General features: G+C 46.4%; 1 protein-coding gene across 1 annotated transcript in view; it reads left to right on the forward strand.

The window, feature by feature from the left end:
* Positions 1-20,666, forward strand: part of LOC142571507 (uncharacterized) — a 60,999-nt gene that overhangs the window by 1,944 nt on the left and 38,389 nt on the right. Inside the window, exons 3-5 of the mRNA XM_075679921.1 lie at positions 2,156-2,373; positions 3,947-4,083; positions 6,028-6,305. Coding sequence (XP_075536036.1) covers positions 2,156-2,373; positions 3,947-4,083; positions 6,028-6,305 — 633 coding nt within the window. The remainder of the gene's footprint in view (positions 1-2,155; positions 2,374-3,946; positions 4,084-6,027; positions 6,306-20,666) is intronic.

A 20,666-nucleotide genomic window follows, 5' to 3' on the forward strand; every position in this document is an offset into this window, starting at 1 on the left:
TACAGGCATTCCACAGCTATTGTAATTCTCAAGAAAAGGGGAAATATATTTTTTTAAGTGCTTCAGGCAAGGATGTACAATGTTTTCTATGTTATTCGCTGCAAGCTTGCAAGAACTATTCCAGATGCTAGATTTAATACTAGTGTCAGACGACCACTTTTGATCGAGATTGAGCCTGATCCGGATCGAAATTATCGACTGTGATTGGCTCCCTCGTGCAGCTTGCGCTAAGTAGCCAATCACGACTGAGAAATTCTATCAGGATCGGGCTTGATCGTGATCAAGAGTGCACCATGTGACACCCGTATCAAAAGGTTTGAGATAAAAATTAACAGGGAACATCTTGGCAAACAGCAGTTTGCATGATGCCGTTTTTATCAAAAGGGGAGGTGACGTACAACAAATCATTGAGGATCCAAACTCTCAAGGTCTAAGGGGAGGTCTAAAGATTAATATGTAAAAAAACTAATGTTCAATAGCCTATTGAGGAACAGGTTATTGAAGCAGTGAAGGCATCTACTTATCTAGATAAAATAGTCATAGGGGACCAGGGTCATGCAAAAGAATTCTGCAGAAGAACAAGAAAGGTTTGGAGCTTATGTAGCAGGCATTCCTAAGTGAACAGCAGCTTACTGAAGTCCTTGAAAACAAAAGTATATGATCATGTTAATTTGTCAGTAAATATAAAAGGCCATAACTTGGAGCATTACCTAGAAACTTTATAAAGAAAGCTACGGACTGCACAATGAGTAGTTGAACAGAAGCAGATAGGTATAATGTTAAAAAACAAGAAAACGGTAGTATGGATTAGAGATTAAGTGTGGGTAGACAATATTCTAGTGTACATAAAGAGGGAGAAATGGAGTTGGCAAGTCATCTCTTGTATACTAAGGGTAGTTGGTTGTCTATTAGAGTAACATAGCGGATGTACAGATAAGTGAAATGCAGCTGAAGTAATCAGGGGGTTACTTAAGTGTACTACGATGAGTTAAGATGTCGCAAATGCAGGTTATCGAGATATCTGGGCCTTTGACATTGTAGCCTTTATCCTGCAGTAGACCTAAATCAGAAGATGAGCAATCTGAGTTCCTCTGCTTTAGCCTACCTGCTTTCTGTTTGCCGTGTTCTATTTTTCTCTGATGACCTTCCCTTTTTCTCTCAAGGCTAACATTTTACCTTGGTAACCTGTCATTGCTGAATTTTACCCTTGGTAACACATCTATATTTTGTAGTATGCTAGAATTTGTAGAGATTGTAAAGATTATGTTATTTCTTGTTTTTGCAGTGACATAGTGCAGCCATTGATATTTTGCAAGGCTTAGCACTGATACAGAATTTCAGTCACTGAGGTTTGACATCTTTTAATGTAAAAGATAGGCCTTGAGCAAGTGAACCAGGAAGAATGTTTTATTTTTTTCATTTCCCTGATTGGGTTGGTGTTATTTGTGCAGTAACTTATCACATTCTTTTTGTGAGCATGTAGATCAGGCAAGTTGCACTGAATATGAACTACCAAGTGTGTCGTCATACTGGAAGTATTCATATGAAGTTCCGTATGTTTAGGTGGATAGGCCACTGCAACCTGATATTGTAAATGCTTATGCGTTAAAATTAAAATTCCGGGGTTTTTGCCTGCTGAAATGGTCTGCCGAGTCAGTTGACTCATGTTGTCATGTTTTGCCTCAGCACGATGACAATCATGTGTTCATGTATTGCCAAATAAACACCCTGTCATTGTCAAACCCACAATCTGATTATGAGGCATGCCGTACAACTCTGGATTAATTGTGACCACCTGGGGTTCTTAACGTGCACCCAATGCATGGTATAGGTGTGTTGTGTTCCACTCCCTTTGAAATGCTGCCTTGGCGACCAGGATTGAACCGTGACCTTGTGCTCAGCAGCGCAATGCCATATCTATTGAGCAACTGCGACAGGGTTTCTAATTACCGTCTTTACACCTAGACTAGAGCGAAGCTCAATTTATCTCTTTTTTGGGCCTTTTCTTTTTCTGTAATTTGTGTTCCTGATAGAACTGTTACTGTCACTAAACACCATACCTCCTCCTATCCTCCATCCCTTTTTTTTGTCTTGAAAGCCAATAGCCTTGAGCCATCAATTGGTAGCATATCTTCTAATGTTTTATATCTTGCAGACCTTATTTGCAGAGAACAACTGCCAGCACCCAATTGTCATCCTCAAAGATTTCAAGTTCTCTGAACTGAGAGCCATTGTAGATTTCATGTACCATGGCGAAGTAAATGTCTCACGTGAGCAGCTTTCCTCACTGCTGAGAGCTGCGGAGGCACTTCAAGTGAAAGGCCTTACTGACCTGACCAGTGACACTCCTGAACTGGCTGAACAGTTGCCCAGGTTTGTTGGCCCACTGTGGCATTTATGAAGCTTGACGAAGATAAGGAGAAACAGATAAGTGAGCAACAGCTCTTAGATTTTTTAGACGGCACATCGTGCTCGCAATTCTTTCCCTTGTAAGATAAAAGCAACCCAAATGAGAGATTGCCTGCAGATGCTATCTCAGGTCGCCCAGATGCACATGTGAAAACTAATCCATGCATGGCAACCATGACTGTTTTTGTTAGCCATACCTTTTCGGATGCTGTACATTTTTGCCTTTCGTCAGTGGTCATAGGGATACTCCGCCTACATTATCAGTGGGATCAGCCTGCCAGGAATGGTGAATGATGAGTGGCTTAGAGTTGAGCAGAAGCCATCGTTACAAAATTATAGCCCATGACATATTTCTAGCTCCTGCAGTCATTTCTAGATCTTGCGGTACACGAAAGCATGGCCTTTAAGAGTTGGTTCCATTACTTTGATGGAGCTGTCACTGGGCTATGATTTCATTTTGTCACACATTTGTGTTGCCAGGCTGCTGTACAGTTTAACTGGGATATTAAAAACTGGAAAAATTCAAATACAAATTTTCTTGCACATCAAAAGCGCTCAAATATTGTCAGCCCACAGTGGGACACATACCGTATAACATGCAATGCATAATTTAAGCTCAATAATTTGGTGTCATGGCCTCTTTAAAAAAGTACTGACACGAAAATTCTGTGTCCCACTTTTTGCTTTCTTAGGTAGCCGTTCATAATTAACCTCAATTCCCCGAGAGCCATGAGTAATTGATTACAACGCCTTTTATGTGACCCATTCAAAATGCGGGCCAACTGCAGCACGGTGACAGACATGAAAAAGGAGACTATTCACGTCATTATAAGCGGAGGTGGTAGTCACATGGTATCGCAACAACTCAAGAGAGACCATCTCTCCATAAGCTGCCATATTGCATGCTTCTTTTAGAGATGCAAGGGAACCCACTCTTTCATCTTGTCCCGTCAGCTGCTTAAAAAAAAAAAAAAGAATAAACACTGTTGTAGTGTGTCTGTTTGCATCAGTGATGTCTGGTGCCGTGAGACTACCAAATCCAAGTTTCGATGATATGAATAATCTCTTTTCGCGCCAAAAACTGCACTACACTTGGCAAACATTTTAATTAGTAATTGAAGCTTTACTATCTTCACAGGTATGCAATAAAAAAATAAAATAAAAATGAGACAAATTTTTTGTCTGTAGCCCTACTCCTTTAAGAAGTACACACCTGCATTTTTGTTTCATAGCCTTGTTGTGACTTGCATAAATGCCTTCTAATCTGCCTGGACTGTTTGAAAGTGATGTGCACTGAATGTTTAATCACCACATATCTGCAGAAATATCTGGGGCAAAAATAGTAGTGAGAGATTTAGCAGGGGTAATAGAGAGCATATCAGGCTGGTGCTATGAAGACAGTGCATAATCTTGGACATACATGAGTTTGAGCTGCTGTAGAATTGACATAAGAACAAAAAGCAGTGCCTTGAACTGATGCCACGAGTGTCGATAATTCTTGTGAGGAAAAATTTTATTGTGTCTTTCTGTTTCTTAGTTTGACGTCCTCAGAGGTGCGAGCAAGTAATGTAGACTCTGCAAGCGTTGCATCACCATCGAAAAGACCACTAAAATCGCCACCAAGCAGCAAGAGAAAAAGAGTCAGACCTCGACATGTCGCACCTCGAGAGCAAGGTAACAGGTCATTACTATGCTTGTTATAGCAAGAGCAAAGTTTGCTCAAGCTGTTCGTTTCTGCAGTAAGACACAGTAGCTGGCTTGCATCTTGCACACATTTGCATCTCTCAGAAAAGAAGCTGCAAATAAATTATTGAATATAAAGTTGTCTTACTATTTGAAAAGGCTATGAGGTAGGTAAACATGTAGATTGCTATAAATTTTTGCTCTGACACGTCTCAAGACAAGGAATTGTTGCTTTTATACATAGGAATTTCAGCAGACTTGTACTGTTGGCAATGTTGCTCTTGTGCCATGGTTGTATGGCTATCAATGTTCAAAGCACACACAAAGTGAGGCGTTCTTTAGAGTGCAATGACCACAGCAGACACAAAACAACATTCTTACTTTTAGACATTGAAGTTACACATGCAAGAAAAACACATCGGTAAAGTAGGAAAAAAAAAAAAATAGTTTCCCTTGTTAACTGTGTTGTACTCTGTAATCTTAAATGACTGAGTCGACTAGCTCAGTAGTCTGCGTTCTTGTGCCTATTTTTTTTATAATTAGGGCTGCAATGGGGGGGGGGGGCAGGGGCTGTAAACTTTTTCTTGTTTTGTGCAACTATGGCATTGCTCCTTCTTGCTAGAATCTGTTGGTAAATTGTTGCCCCCTTGTGTATATTCAATTGCCCCTCACACCTGCCTGTTGCCCCTAGTCGAAACAGAATATGAAACTTTGTTGCATTGGGCATGACAGCAAACAACACCCAATGTGTTCTCTTCAGTTACCAAGGGGCAATCAGGGCATTGAATACATGGCTAATAGAATGGCAAAGCTTTTCGAGCATTATTGAATACATTGAGCAGTTTTAAGAAAGAAGGGAACAAGGAGTACTGGTTTTCAACTGACTTTGAAAAATCACAGACCATGTGGCAACTGAAAAGGCACTGCCAAAGTGCATGCTTATCGTCCTGCATAGCACACCCATCTACAAGCCAGACAGAGCTGATAAAAACTGTGCTACTGCTTTTGGCCGGCAATATCAAGGCTGGCTCCTGCATTCCTGCGCAGTCAGCTGTATCACATTGCAGTGTTTGTTTTAGTGTCAGGATCCTGCCTCTGAATGTGAAATTGGCATACTCAGTGTCCAATTTCATGGCAAGTATCTGTATACAGAAGAGCTCTTAAAGTATCAAACAAAATGAACTTGTCTTCAAATGCAATGGCTTCAAGCTTTAAAGATCAACATTGTATTCATTATATCAACATATTGCAATAATTAATTTACATAAGATTTTGCGTTACATAACATACCCGCTGTGGTGGCTTAGCAATTATGGGATTGCACTGCTGAGCACAAGGTCGCGGGATCAAATCCCGGCCATGGTGGCTGCATTTAGGTTGAGGTGAAATGAAAAAACGCTTGAGTACCATGCATTGGGTGCCTGTTGAACATCCCCAGGGGTCAGCATTTTCAAAGGCCCCTACTACGGCATGCCTTGTAATCAGATCTTGCTTCTGGTGCATAAAACTCCAGAATTTCATTTATTTAAATTTCTTTTTAGTTACGTGATTATATGTTCATTGACTTCACTTGTTTGTGGAACTTCTGTCCACCAAAGTGCATGAACCACATGTGCAAGCAGCATTTGCACAGCTAGCATAGGCTTTTCATTAAAGTTTCGGATAGTTTAACTTCAAAAGTTTTGTAGGTACGTTCATGTGAATCACCTGCAAAATTGACCTGAACTTTGAACGCATTGATAATTTCTGGTATACAGCTTGATTGCACAAGTATTAAAAAACAGGTTTTGAAAAGAACAGCTGAGTTTGATGGCACTTATGTCACAGGCCTGTAATCTTCTGTGCTGTTTTGAGTTGCTGTAATTGCTGGAGCCATATTACTTTAAACGTTGGCCTGCTGGCAGCAAACTTGATTTGGTTTAATTGTCTTTCCAGAAAGTCAGGTTTCAAGCAATGATGAGGCAGAAGAAAACTCAAGTGACGGAGAGCTTTCGCCTAAGCGCAACTCCGAGGCAGTCGCACTGCAGAGAACTACCAGGTCAAGCAAGGGTGGCAGCTCCTGCTCCGTGTTGGAAACCCTGTTGTCCACCAAAGAACTAAGTGGTAGCTGTGAGCAGAGGCATAGGCTGCATGCATGTCACGAAACTACAGAAGAAGAAAAAGACTTTGAGACATCACGACTTCTAGAACAAGCACTGGCAAAGGGTGATGAGGTAGGTGGCAGTTAACAGTAAAGAAGACGCCTTCTAAAACAAACTCTCAGAAGCTGAACAGTTTAGGCACCTTTGTTTTGTTCCCCTTATGTTCATCACATTTCCATTTAAGGAAATCTGCAGTTATTTTTTAAAGCTACCTATGTTACTCTGCATCTGTTTTCAGCATATTTGTGTAGGTGAGTATGAAAATAGTGACAACTGGTGTGAGCTTTAACCAGAAAATTTCAAGATGATAGCTAACCAAAAGTCACTCTCATCTTTTTCTTGCCCATAATACTGAATAGTTTGAAATGGTGTGAGAGTAACTTCTACTAGTCAGACAGGGGTGTAGCCAGAGACTGGTGATGAACAGAATACATCACGGCTGGCACAAAGGTGACAACAGGCAAGTCATGCACAGCACTAGGCATGTGCGAATACTAGTTGTTGAGCCTAGCTCAACTACGATTCGAATAGTGCCAAAAGAAAACCAAATAAAATATTGAATACTTTTCAAATAGTTTGCAATAATGTAGAGCTGTCTTACCATTAATATTGATACAAGGCAGAAACATTTAAACAACGCGTGCAGGTTCGTGTGCCCCCTCAAGACGACAACGGCGTATTGAAGGAAAAGACGACGAAATAATGGCACATGTTTTCGCCGCACGCACTCGCATCGTAGGTGGCCGTTGTCGGCGTCTGCAAGAAGAAGACGAGGTGAAGCGACGCTCGAGAGAGAAGAAGAAGGCCTTCCTGATCTCCCGTTTAGAACGCGGCAGTGCTTTTTATTTACCCCCAGGGCACAAGTTCGCCCACAATAAATAGTTGTATCTGGATTCCCTTAACTGTCTGTTACAATTCTGGTCGAGGTGCTGGGTAATGATTTCCAACCCAATTCGAGTTGGAGAAAGCAGCCCGGAACCACGCCATCTCAGACCCAACGAGCTTACGCCTGTCCACCAGCGCACGAGCCGTCGCCTATGTGGTGAGCCGCCCGAGTTTCCTCTTTTGCCGGAGCAGACTATAATAGCAGCAGCAGACAATACAGAAATGACATCCCAGACAGCCTCAACCCGCATCGTGGTTGATCAGCCGCGAACGCCCGAGCCTTTTCACGGCAACACCTTCGAAGACGCCGAGGACTGGTTGGAAGGCTTCGAGCGCGTCGCTGACTACAATGGATGGGAAGAAAACCGGAAGCTCCGCAACGTTTACTTCGTGTTGCAAGACTGTGCGCGAACGTGGTTTGAAAACCACGAAGCTGTCCTCCGGTCGTGGGATGACTTCCGACGGGAGCTGTTGGCCACGTATCCGAGCACAGACTGCCAGGAAAGAGCTGAAGCCGCTTTGCAAGCAAGAAGCCAGCGAAACAACGAAAGCGTGGCAATGTATTTCGAAGATATGTCCCGCTTATTTCGCCGGGCCAACCCGAGCATGAGCGAGGACAAGAAGCTTCGGCACCTGATGCGCGGTGTGAAGCAGGAGCTTTTTGCTGGTTTGGTTCGCAGCCCTCCACGCGCCGTCGCCGAATTCCACTCTGAGGCGACAACTATGGAAAGGACTGTTCAACAGCGTGCGAGACTCTACAACCGCGATATGAACGTCGCCTCTATGGATGCGATGCCAGCAATGTTCGGGAACAGCGTCGAGGTCTTACGAGAACTCATAAGGTCTGTGGTTGGAGAAGAGCTCCAGAGGCAACAGCATAACAACGGCCCCACAGAGGTCTCTTCGTTAGCAGAAGTGGTTCGCGAAGAAGTGAGACAAGCCGTCTGTGAACAGCACCCACCAGCACAGCCGCAAGCGTCGTCACTGGTACAGACGACGGTATCGTACGCCGAGGTACTCGGAGGATCTCCAGGACGTACTTTCGTCGCGGCAACTGCGCTTGTACCTGAACCTCAGTTCTTGCCGTCTCCGCCGGAGGCGAGATTCCGGAAGGCTGACATATGGCGCACTCCTGATAGAATCCCGCTGTGCTACCACTGCGGCGAAGCTGGTCATCTCTACAGGATGTGCGAATACCGCAGAGCGGGACTTCGGGGGTTTTCCGTAAACGCTTCTTGCCCAAGAAACGGTGAACGCCCTTTCGAGATCCAGGAGTATTTGTCAACGCGCCAAAGCCCGCAGACTTCACAGCAACACCAACCTCGGTCAACAGTGCCGCTGAGGTATCGATCACCGAGCCCGCGTCCATCCTCAAGTTCCCCAAGGCGACGTCCCCAAAGCCCACGTTGGGAAAACTAATACCGGCTACCTGCGGAGGTGAGGCCGTGGTCGACGCAAGAACGGAGCCTCCAGCGCTGATTCTGAAATATAGCGACATACGCGAGAGCAGTTGCGAAAAGAGTGACGTAGCTTCCGATTTATGTGTGTTTATAGACGGCTGCGAAATTACTGCTTTAGTAGACACAGGCACAGACCATTCTGTTATGAGCAAAGTACTTGCCAGAAGACTGAAAAAAGTGCTGACTCCTTGGAGAGGACTGCCAATTCGAACCGCCGGTGGACACCTTATCAACCCGGTGGGCAGGTGCACTTCTAGAATCGGAATACGCGGCTTTACATACGTCACCAGTTTCATTGTCCTATCAGAATGCTCAAGGGATTTAATTATTGGAATAGACTTTTTGCAGGCGAACAGTGCAGTTATCAACTTGCAGGAATCCTGTGTGTCGTTCTCAACGAAGCACGCCATCGCTACGTTCGAGTGTGAAGAACAATTTGATGCGCTTCAGATTATAGACGACGACGTCACGATACCCCCAAGATCCAGCATAGCTGTCGCCGTAAGAAGCACCGTATTCAGAGACTATGAAGGAATAGCAGACAGTAATACTGGGCTCTTACTCGAAAAAGGGATCTTTATAGCAAGGGGCCTTGTTCGGCTGCGTGACGGGTGTTCAAATGTCTTCCTGACTAATTTTGGAAATGTTCAGCATGTTGCGAAGGGAACCGTCATTGCCCGCCTTAACGATTATGAACAGATTACGGATTTGAGTTCTTCCGATGGTGCACTACTGGAGTCTGACAATGTAGACTCCATACTCGCATCCGTCAACATCGAAGCAGCACTATCACCGAGCCAGAAGCAGCAAATAGAGAACCTTGTACAAGAATTCGCCTCGTGTTTCTCAACGACATCGAAAGTCCAGAGAACATCCATCGCCAGACACCGTATCATTGTCGACGAAGCTGTGAGGCCTATTTGCCAGCATCCCTACCGAGTGTCACCGAAGGAGAGAGAGATCATCAGCAAACAAGTCGAAGAAATGCTTAGAGACGACGTAATTCAACCATTGACCAGCCCGTGGGCTTCGCCTGTGGTGCTGGTAAAGAAAAAAGATCAGACCTTGCGCTTCTGCGTTGATTGTCGGAAGCTAAACGTCGTCACAAAGCAGGATGTCTATCCACTTCTGAGGATCGATGACACCCTCGATAGACTACTGGATGTGAAATTCTTTTCCTCTCTCGACCTCAAAAGCAGATACTGGCAAATAGAAGTGGATGAACGGGATCGTGAGAAGACAGCATTCGTGACACCTGACGGACTATACGAATTCAAGGTACTTCCGTTCGGCCTCTGTTCCGCACCTGCCACCTTTCAGTGGATGATGGACACTGTGCTCTCCGGGTTGAAGTGGCAGTCCTGTCTGGTTTATCTTGACGATGTTGGGATTTTTTCTACCACCTTTGCTGAGCATGTGGAACGACTAAGGACTGTGCTCAAAGCTATTAGTCCAGCAGGGCTGACGATAAAGCCACAAAAATGTCACTTCGGCTTCCATGAGCTCCTTTTCCTCGGCCATGGGATTAGCTCCGAAGGCATCCGTCCTGACCCTGAGAAGACTGCAGCAGTAGAACAGTTTCCTAGACCAACCGACAAAAAGGCCATTAGGCGATTCCTAGGACTTTGTGCCTATTACAGGCGTTTCGTCAAAAATTTTTCGAAGATTGCCGAGCTGTTAACGTGATTAACGAAAGGTGTGCCTTTCGTATGGCACAGTGAACAAGAAGATGCATTCAATGAGCTGCGACGGCGACTTCAAAACCACCCGGTCCTTGCGCACTTTGATGAGGAAGCGGAAACAGACATCCACACAGACGCCAGCAATTTAGGACTTGGTGCCGTCCTCGTTCAATGGCAAAACGGAGAGGAAAGAGTGATTGCGTACGCTAGCCGCACTCTTTCGAGCGCTGAAACCAACTATTAAGCCACAGAAAAAGAATGCCTTGCAGTAATATGGGCCATAGAAAAATTCCGACCATACTTATACGGTAGACCGTTCCGAGCAATCAGTGACCATCACTCATTGTGCTGGCTTGCGAACCTGAAAGATCCTTCTGGACGACTTGCTAGATGGAGTCTGAGGCTGCAGGAATACGACATAACGGTCGTGTACAAGTCAGGTCGCAAGCACAGTGACGCTGATTGTTTATCACGCGCTCCGGTCGAACCTGCTCCTGTGAAAGATGGAGACGAATTTCTGTTTCTTGGAGCCGTGACCACATCTGAGATGGCCAAACACCAGCAGTCTGACACCGAGTTGCTTCTACTCATCGGGCACCTCGAGGGACACCCCGTCCATGTTCCGCGAGTTTTCTGCCGGGGATTGTCATCGTATGTGATAAGAAATGGTGTCCTGTACAAATCAAATTTTGAGCACAGCACAGAGAAATTTCTACTCGTCGTTCCTTCAGCTTTGTGATCGGAAATCTTAGAAGCCTGTCACGATGACCCATGAGCAGGACACCTCGGAGTGAGCAGAACGTTCGCCTGAATTCATGCTAAGTACCACTGGCCAAAGCTATTGCATTCAGTACAGCATTATGTACGAACATGTCGGGATTGCCAAAGACACAAAACGCCTCCATTAAAACTCGCAGGCCTCCTTCAACCAATAGAACCCCCAGGAGCCCCATTCGAACAAGTAGGAATGGACTTGCTTGGTCCCTTTCCGACATCGTCATCAGGGAAACGATGGATTGTAGTAGCTACCGATTACCTAACCCGATATGCCGAGACGTCCTCTCTAATCAGTGCAACGGCCGTTGAAGCGGCTGAATTCTTTGTCACCAAGATAGTATTACGACACGGTGCCCCTGCAATTATTATCATGGACCGAGGAACTTCGTTCACAGCCGATTTGACGCAATCCATCATGAAATTGACTCATACCAGCCACAGGAAAACAGCTGCCTATCATCCTCAAACAAATGAGTTAACCGAGCGATTGAACAGGACGCTGACTGATATGTTGTCAGTTTACATAGACTTAGAGCACCGTCCATGGGACAAGATCCTACCCTATGCGACATTCGCCTACAATACCGCATTGCAAGAAACCACTCAAGTAACGCCATTCCAACTTGTTTTTGGTCGAACAGTTACCACACCCTTGGATGCAATGCTGCCTGTCAGCGACAGTACAGAACAGAACCCTGATATCAGTGACTTTACACAGAGGGCCAAAGAAGCACGTCAGCTGGTGCGACATTGCATTGAACAAAGGCAGCGCATCGACGCGGACCGTTACAACCTGCGGCGAAGGAAAGTCGAGTATGCACCAGGCGACAGAGTATGGGTGTGGACCCCCGTGCGGACGCGCGGCCTGTCCGAAAAGCTTTTGCGCCGTTATTTCGGCCCTTACCGAGTACTTCGCCGCATCAGTCCCCTGAACTACGAAGTTATGCCAGAAGGACAAGTGAGCTCATCACGATGCCTGCGTCGCACAGAAACTGTACATGTGGTCAGACTGAAGCCATATTATGACAGGCAGTGCTTATTCGACCAAACATCTTTTCTGTGCCATATACCACTTCAGTATGGACAACTGCTTGTGAACTATTTCGTCGCTTTACGCATCGGGATGATGCGTTTTGGAGGAGGGATAATGATACAAGGCAGAAACATTTAAACAATGCGCGCAGGTTCGTGCGTCCCCTCAAGACGACAACGGCGTATTGAAGGAAAAGACGACGAAATAATGGTGCGTGTTTTCGCCGCACGCACTCGCATCGCAGGTGGCCGTTGTCGGCGTCTGCAAGAAGAAGACGAGGTGAAGCGACGCTCGAGAGAGAAGAAGAAGGCCTTCCTGATCTCCCGTTTAGAACGCGGCAGTGCTTTTTATTTACCCCCAGGGCACAAGTTCGCCCACAATAAATAGTTGTATCTGGATTCCCATAACTGTCCGTTACAATATCAAGCAATTTTCACATCCTCATATTCACAACATCAGAAAGTTTCTCCCATTACACTGCGCATTGTAAAGCATTCTTTATTAAAAGCACAAAGGGAGCATTAGGAACAACTTGACGGTTTGTTTGCAAACTCTGGACTCTTTGGAGCACATGTACGCATGCATTACAAAGTTTATTAATGTGATCTTGTGAGCCAACTAAGATCTGTGTATACTTTCGCGACTAAACCAGAGATAAGTGTTGTCTGCTGCAATGGCAGCACGGGGGAAAGAAAGAGAGAGAAAGGAAAGCTTTTTGGCCTAGTTTGAATGGTCGCGGCAGATGGTGGCACTGTTGTATCAGGTATGTAGCAATAAATTATATTCAAATTTAATCTAATGAGAGGACAACGTTGCTTGATCTATAGATATAGTGCCAAACAATACCCAGTGCCAAATGCTATGCATAACAAAAATTTCTTTTTGAGGGATCGTGTTTACATGAAAAAGGCTGGATGTCTTAAGAGGAAGGTTTAGCTCGGGCCTAACTCCGACGCGGCCTATTCAAATACATGTAAAAGGCTAAAACATTTTTCTGAGGTAACCCTTCGACCAATTTTAATGAAATTGGTTGTATTTGAGACAGAAAGTTAAATTCTAGTGGTTGTTGGAAGCGGAATTTCGATTTAGGCCCTGAATTTCGTTACAAGAGTTTTCAAAAATTTGAAAGTTTGAGAGAAATAGAAACACGAAGTTTACAAATTCATAGCTCTCCATCAAGAACAGATATTGCGATTCTGTAAACGGCATACATTAGATCATTGAAGGCGGACGAATTCGATATGTCATATTACATCTTATGTGAATTTGTTACGTTGTTTAGAAGGGTTCTGTAAAAGCTGTATTTCCATATTACTAAATTTTTTAAATTCATGTGTAACATATCAATTTTGTCTGCTTTAGATGCACTATTAGATGCAATCCACAGAATTGTAGTAACATTTTTCGTTGCTGAGTTACAGAGTTATTAACTGGATAGTTTCATTTTCTGAAAATTTTCGATTTTTGCCAATTTGTAATAAAAAATTGACAATCAAAATCAAGAATTCAAAACTAGCAGTCACTAGATTTTAAGTTTTTCTTTTATATGCAACAAACTCCGTCAAATTTGGTGCAGTGGTTGCCGAGAAAAACGAATTCTCCTTTTACATGTATTTAGATAAGAGAATCCGAGCTAAAGCTTCCTCTCAAGGACACAGCATGCTGTAGTACATTATGGTGCGCCGTGGATGCGATGGAAGATATTGCATTTTGCTGAAATTTTATTTCTGATTGTGTGCAGTTGATGATGTGAAGTATTCCAAATCTATTAGGAAAATAGCACTGCAGCAGTGAAGGATGGTGGAAGCGTTAGGGAGGCTTGTATCCATAGCTGTTTTTCTAATGTCCTACAGTATGTGGACATCTGCCATCAGTTGTACAATGATGGACAAGATTTTGATTGTTGCCACTGCCACAGCTTCGCTTTCCGCTTCGTACATTCCATGAAGCTCAATGTTGCCTATATTCTCAAATTTGCATAGTAATGTGTTTTGTGTGTGTCTTTGCATGTGCTTGTGTTTTCACTTGCTCTCGCATCCCTCATCATTTATTACACCTGGAGTAGCATAAGAAATCTTTCTCTAGGTTAACGTTTTCAGTTATCATTAAACTTTCTCTTGCACACACACGTTTTGTGACGTACTGGCCGGCGTACATATAGTAGTTTGCTTGTAATACATTCTTGGAATGTGCAAGTTTTGTAGACGATGGGCAGGCTGTGTAGTGTGAATAGCATGACAGTGGATGTTGAAGAGGCTACAGTCTGAGGCTGGTTGTCTGGAATCATGCAGCACTGTCTTTGTAAGCAGTTTAGCTCAGAATAACAAAAGTGCAAAATATATTTTTTGTCTGCCACCGTACATAATAACCGTGCATACAGTAGAACCTGTTTTCCAGCCTCCTCCAAAATGCCAGCCTCGCGTGCCTCTCACCCTGTCATGCCCTCACAGCCCTCCAAATACGAATGGACTGCGCCCATTGCTCTGTCCTGCGCCACCTTCCGAAACACGAATGCATTACGCCAACTGTGCTGAGAACGTGGCTCCCTGATTGCCCACTGGCCTCTCATTCTGCACAATTTTGTCAACAGATTACTGTATTTACTCGAATCTAATGTGTACCTTTTTTCCGATAAAACGGGTCCGAAAATTGCATGTGCATTAGAACCGACTACAACTCCAAATCCGCGTTACCATATCGCCATCGGCATTCAAAAAGTGGCTGCCTCGTACGCACTTCTAGCCTAGCTGCCGTAGCTTCCTCCATGTGCAATCTTCCATGTTGTACACGTAACCAGGCGCTGGTGTAACCTAGTGTACCGCATGTCTTTCCGTTTTCTGCGTTTGTTCAATCAGCATGGAAGCGCCGACTGCGAAGACACGCCGAGTCCACCATGATGCCGCATTTCAAAGGAAAGTTATCCTGTGCGTTGAGACGGATAGAAATCGAGCCACATTACGGGTGTTCAGAGTTCCCGAAACTTGTGTGCAGGACTGGTGCGAACAGAAGGAAAATATTTTCGCCAGCAAAGCAATAAGGAAGGGCCTCTGTGGACCGAAGCAGAGCCGCTTCGCCGAAATACAAGAACTGCTCGCGGAATACGTGGCACAGCGGCCTGTGACGACCGATCTGCTCAAAGTACGGGCGATGCAGTTAGCCCTACAGAAAGGGCCAATGTGGAGTGACTTCAAAGCGAGCAGGAGCTGCCTATCAAATTTTATGAAAAGAAAAGGCTTTTCTCTTTGAAGGAGGACAGGGATATGCCAAAAATTGTCCGGAGAATATGAAGAGAAATTGTACAGTTTTCAGCAGTACGTTTTAAGTTGCGCTATAGAAACAACTACCACTTCGAATAGATAGGAAATGCCGATCAGGTGCTGCTCTACTTTGACATGCCTGCCACCACGGGGCGAAGCAAGTTCGCGTTTTGTCTTCCGGCCACGGAAAAGCTAGAGTCACTGCAATGCTTTGTTGCACTGCGGATGGGCACAAGCTGCCCCCGTATCTTATCTTCAAACGGAAGATGCTCCCGAAAGGAATCGTGTTTCCGAGTAGCGTGATTGTGCGCGCAAATGAAAAAGGTTGAATGATCATGGACTTGGTCGGTGACTGGATTGATAACATTTGGCGGAAGAGAACTGGTGGCAGTTTGGGTCTGCGTGGGATGCTTGTGCTCAACGCGTTCAGGTGCTACCTTGACCAGCGCATCAAGGACGAGCTGGCTGCATGCAACACCTACCTTACCGTGATACCCGGCGGCATGACATCGCAGCTCCAGCCGCTCGATGTTTGTTTGAACAAGCCAGTGAAAGATAGAATTCGGGCGCTCTACGCCGAATGGCTTGTCAGTGGCTGCCACGAATTCACGCCTGCCAATAAAATGAAGCGTGCCTCACTGCAGGACTCTGCTGGATGAGTGAAAGATGCATGGTGCACGATCCCGTCGGCCATGGTCAACAAGGCCTTTAAGAAGATTTCGAATGCCACGGATAGCACCGAGGATAAAATGCTTTTGTCTGTTGATAGTGATAAGAAATTGTCTGATAGCGACGACGAGTGATGTCTATTGCCCCACACGACTCGTACCGGCGCAGTGAAAATCTTGGCGGCAAGGTACGCCGCTTCTATTTGTGTTTTTATTCATTGCAACTTTAGTGTATTGGGAATAAATCTGTTTTTTTCTAAACAAGAGAAAATAGTATTTCTGTATGAAAGCACGAGGTGTGCGGTATTGTACTCTTTCTTTATTTTTGGTCATGGTAAACGGGTGCGCATTATGATTGAGGTTTTAATTTGTGGGGTTCTCCTCCGTGCTCTTGGGACAAAGGAACGACAACACAGTAGTGCAAACAGTCACAAGGGCATTTATTGCACCTTTCATAGATCAATGCCTGCTAGCCGAGTTGCCATCCACAAAACATGCCGATGGGCGCTCGACAAACCTAGAAGTCCGACTCACAGTGACCGGATAGCGAGCGAATATGTTCGCCCCATGCTGGATCCCAGCGCCTGGTCATTCGCGCGTACTGTCACGCGAACGGTGGCGCATTCCAAGGCAGCCACGCGAGACGGTCTCGCAGAAGCATGGGTCTGCGCACGCGCTGCACGGCACGTCCGTGCCGCTTGCTATCCCGAATCCCAGAGAGGAAGCGCCTTCTCTCTCGGCGCCCGAGTAACCCCACCTGTCGGCGGCGTTAGCAGCGCAACACTCGCGCCATCTCTCGCGCTGCGCTTCAACCACATCGACCGCTGCGGGCGTCACGCAGGCCACGCGGCGAAGCGGGATTGCAGGAGATGGGGGAAAACAAGATATCTGGGGACGCGCGAGAGTCGCGCATCCCCACATCCCCCCAACCTTAAATCACTACATATTCCGGCGAAACATGTCACTCGATCTAACATCGATGCGTGCTTCGCGAACAAGGTAGCACATGCAACAGAGGCGGCGCCGAAGAAATGTCCACATGCTGTCCATAGCATGTGAGCCGACATTGTTCCTGGGTACACCGGCTGGCGTCCGCCGGTCACAGCAGCAGCTTTGCAGACTCGACGGCACGATCCCAGGCCAGGACTCCGGAGACAACGATGCAGTAGTCGGTACGAGCAAGCGTCGCTCGCGCCGACGCGCCCTGCTGGCAAGAGCCGCCGTAGCTGTCGGTGACCGCCGCCGAGGGTTGTGAGCTGGATACAGGAGGCCGCCGAAGTCGCTGCGCCGAACTGGCCACAGCATCACCATCGCCCGGGGTGGCTCGATCGTAGTCCGAGGCAGCAGCGCAGACGATGTGCAGGTGACAGCAAGCCAGGGGTGACTCCAATCACGCTGCGTACATTCAACACACTCGGCAAACACTAAAGTAGTGCAAGGGAGAGGAATTATGCATGCGCATCGCCCACGTGGTACGATGTTCAACTCGACTAGCAAAAGATCGGGCAGCTACTCAGATGCTAAGTTCATGTGAACGAAGCTCGCTTCCTTGAGTCGAACGAGTAATTTCAATTCGTGCGAGGCTAAATAGAATAGAATAGAATAGTGGCATAGTGGAATAGTGACTAAATAGTGAATAGTATAGTGAATAGTGAATAGTATAGTGGAATAGTGACTAAATAGAATAGTGGCAGACCAAAGAATGCTTTGTTACTTGGTGTTACTAGCTTTATAACAAAACAGAAAACTGTCACATGACTGGACATGATAAGCAAGAGTGTGACACGTGTAATCCTTCTTGCTTATGCTATACATCAGCATGCGGCCTTGATAACGTTACATCACGCATGGTTGATAACACTACATCCCTTCCCTGTAAGCTGTAGTGAGTGAGATGATCTGGTGGCTTCTGTAGGCGAGTTGAACTGTGGTCTGTTGGCGAGTCAAACTGTGGTGGCTGTTGGTCTTCGGCTTGAAAGCCGACTTGCTGTGCGTCCGTACCTTGATGAGCTGCTGCCTGCTCGGTGCTACACTGAGCTTCGTCGCCGGTCTCAACTTCGCTCGGGTTGTTAGGTGACGACCCTGTACCGAGCCGTGGCTGGAGTTGGTCTACATGGCACTGCTGTAGTCCCTCCGGTGTTTCCAGTGTAACCGTGCGTGCTCCCATCGTGGACATTACTGTCACCGGCATCCACTTCCGAGCAGACTGGAACTGGCGTGACCATACTTGCCTTACCGTGTTGGTGCTTTTGCTGCTCCTAGAACAGGTTCGCCGGAACCATCATTTTCTGTCACCTTTTTGTCTGTAAGTGAAGCTGTCAGCCTGGTTCGGGGACGGAAGCCCAACAGCAGTTCTGCGGGCAATTTTCCTCCTTCTGGTGGTGTCGTTCTGTAACAAAATAAAAACTTGATTAGTCGCTCCTGCAGTGTGCCTGCTGGATTTTTTCGAAGCCCTTTCTTTACTGTCCATACAGCCCGTGCCGCCACCCCATTTGACTGAGGATGGTATGGGGCTGTTCTGATGTGTTTCACTTGGCTTTCCTGCAAGAAACTGGACATCGTGGCACTTGCAAACTGTGGTCCGTTATCAGATATTAAGCAGTAGGGCAGGCCAAAGCGAGCGAAAATACCTTGAAGTACTTGAATGATCGTCTCCGCTGTGGCAGTCTTCAAAGGTATGGCCTCAACCCACTTTGTCTCGGCATCCACCAACACGAAAACTTGGCAGCCACTGATGGGGCCCGCGAAGTCCATATGCAACCTGTACCATGGTTTGTTGCTCGCCGGCCATGGAGACGGAACTTCAGCAGCCGGCATGGGCCAACATTGTATACAGTGAGGGCAACTTTTAACCAACACTTCGATGTTCCTATCTAGTCCAGGATACCAAAAAAACACTCGCGCTCTGCGCTTCATGGCACTGATACTGGGGCGACGTTCGTGCAGTTCCTTTAGCATGCATCGTCGTGCCGCCTCTGGCAGCACTACTCGATACACTACTTTTCTCGCTCGTTACGGCGAGAAAAGTATGGCATCAGGTGTTGCTGTGCTGCCGATAACTGCTGCCGCCAGCCGTGTATGATCCACCCCCTGATCTGATGCAACGTATCGTCCGATCGGCTCAGGTCCGCTAATTGCTGAGCGGAAAGGGTCATGGAATTTAGGCCCCGCATATAAAGCGCGTATTCCATGGGTTCTTACCCTCCTCGGTCACCTAAGCACGGCAGTGGTTGGTAGGCGACTGAGAGCGTCTGTGTTAGCATTTAGCTGTCCTTGGCGGCACTCGAGGTCATAATGGTAAGCCGAAAGTAGCGATGCCCACCGTTGAATTCTTGCTGCGGCCATGTGCGGAATCGGTCTCTTCGGGTGGAACAGTCCTGTCAGTGGCTTGTGATCCGTCACCAGAGTAAAATGCTTTGCCAACAAGTAATCTCTAAACTTAGTAGCGCCGAACACCAAGGCCAACGCTTTTTTCTCCGATTGCGAATAATTCCGCTCAGCAGGTGTCAGTGCTCTCGAACAGAACGATATGGGATAGTCTGTGTTTCCAATTTGGTGTGACAGCACTACACCAACTCCAACTGGCGAGGCATCGCATTCAAGCCACAATGGCTTTTCAGGGTCGTAGTGCACGAGTAGTTCCGCTGCCACCATAGCGTGCTTGGCTGCCTGGAAGGCTTTCTCGTGTTCGGCTTTCCATTGCCATTGTACTCCTTTAGCCAGCAGCCTATAGAGTGGCACTAACGTGGTTTCAAGGTTAGGCAAAAACTTGGCGTAATAAGTGAGCAATCCCAAAAAGGATTTTAGCTGGCTCACCGTCTTTGTTCTTGGTGTGTCGGTGATGGCTTCCATATTCTCAGGTGGGTATAGGCCAGTTGCGTCGATCTTGTCGCCCAAGAATGAAACTTGCTTCTTGCAGAACCTGCATTTGTCACGGTTCAACTTGAGTCCATTGTCACGCAGCCGCTCGAGGACTTGCCGGAGAGTTGAGTTATCATTCTGCTTTTTGGCTATAATGTCATCATCCAAGTACACCTTGACGTGAGGGACTCCTTGCAGAATGGATTCGAGGCGGCGCTGGAACAAAGCCTTAGCCGATTCAATGCTGAACGCGAGGTGGTTGTATGCAAACAACCCTTTGCGTGTGTTTAACATGGCCATCTCTCATGCCTCGTCGTCCAGTGGAAGTTGATTATACGCATGCCACAAATCCAAAGTGGTGAACAACTCCCCCCCATACAAAGATGCGAAGATATCTTCAATTTTCGGCAACAGGTACTGTTCCAGATGTGTCTCCTGATTCATGGTTAGGTTGAAGTCGCCGCAGAGTCTAATATCACTGTTTCGCTTCACTCGGAAACTCTCACTGGTGAAAGCACTCCCTCCTATACTTGGCAGTCGATTTCTGCAGACACCTTTTCCCGAAGCGCGTACGACACTGGTCGAGCCTTGAGAAAGCGTGGTATAGCGGCCTCCTTTAGTTTCACGGGTGGCCCCATGTAACACCCCAACTTCTCCTTGAAAATTTCTGGAAATTTAGCCAATTGTTTCGCTATCGCTGCGTTGCAGTGAACCACATTTACGCTCTGCGGCGCACATTCTTCCAGTAGCGCCATGCCAGCATTCCGAAAGGCTTGGATGGTGTTTTGGCCACACAACAGAGGCCCGTCG

Source organism: Dermacentor variabilis, chromosome 2, assembly GCF_050947875.1.
Source record: "Dermacentor variabilis isolate Ectoservices chromosome 2, ASM5094787v1, whole genome shotgun sequence".
Taxonomy (NCBI): Eukaryota; Metazoa; Arthropoda; class Arachnida; order Ixodida; family Ixodidae; genus Dermacentor; species Dermacentor variabilis.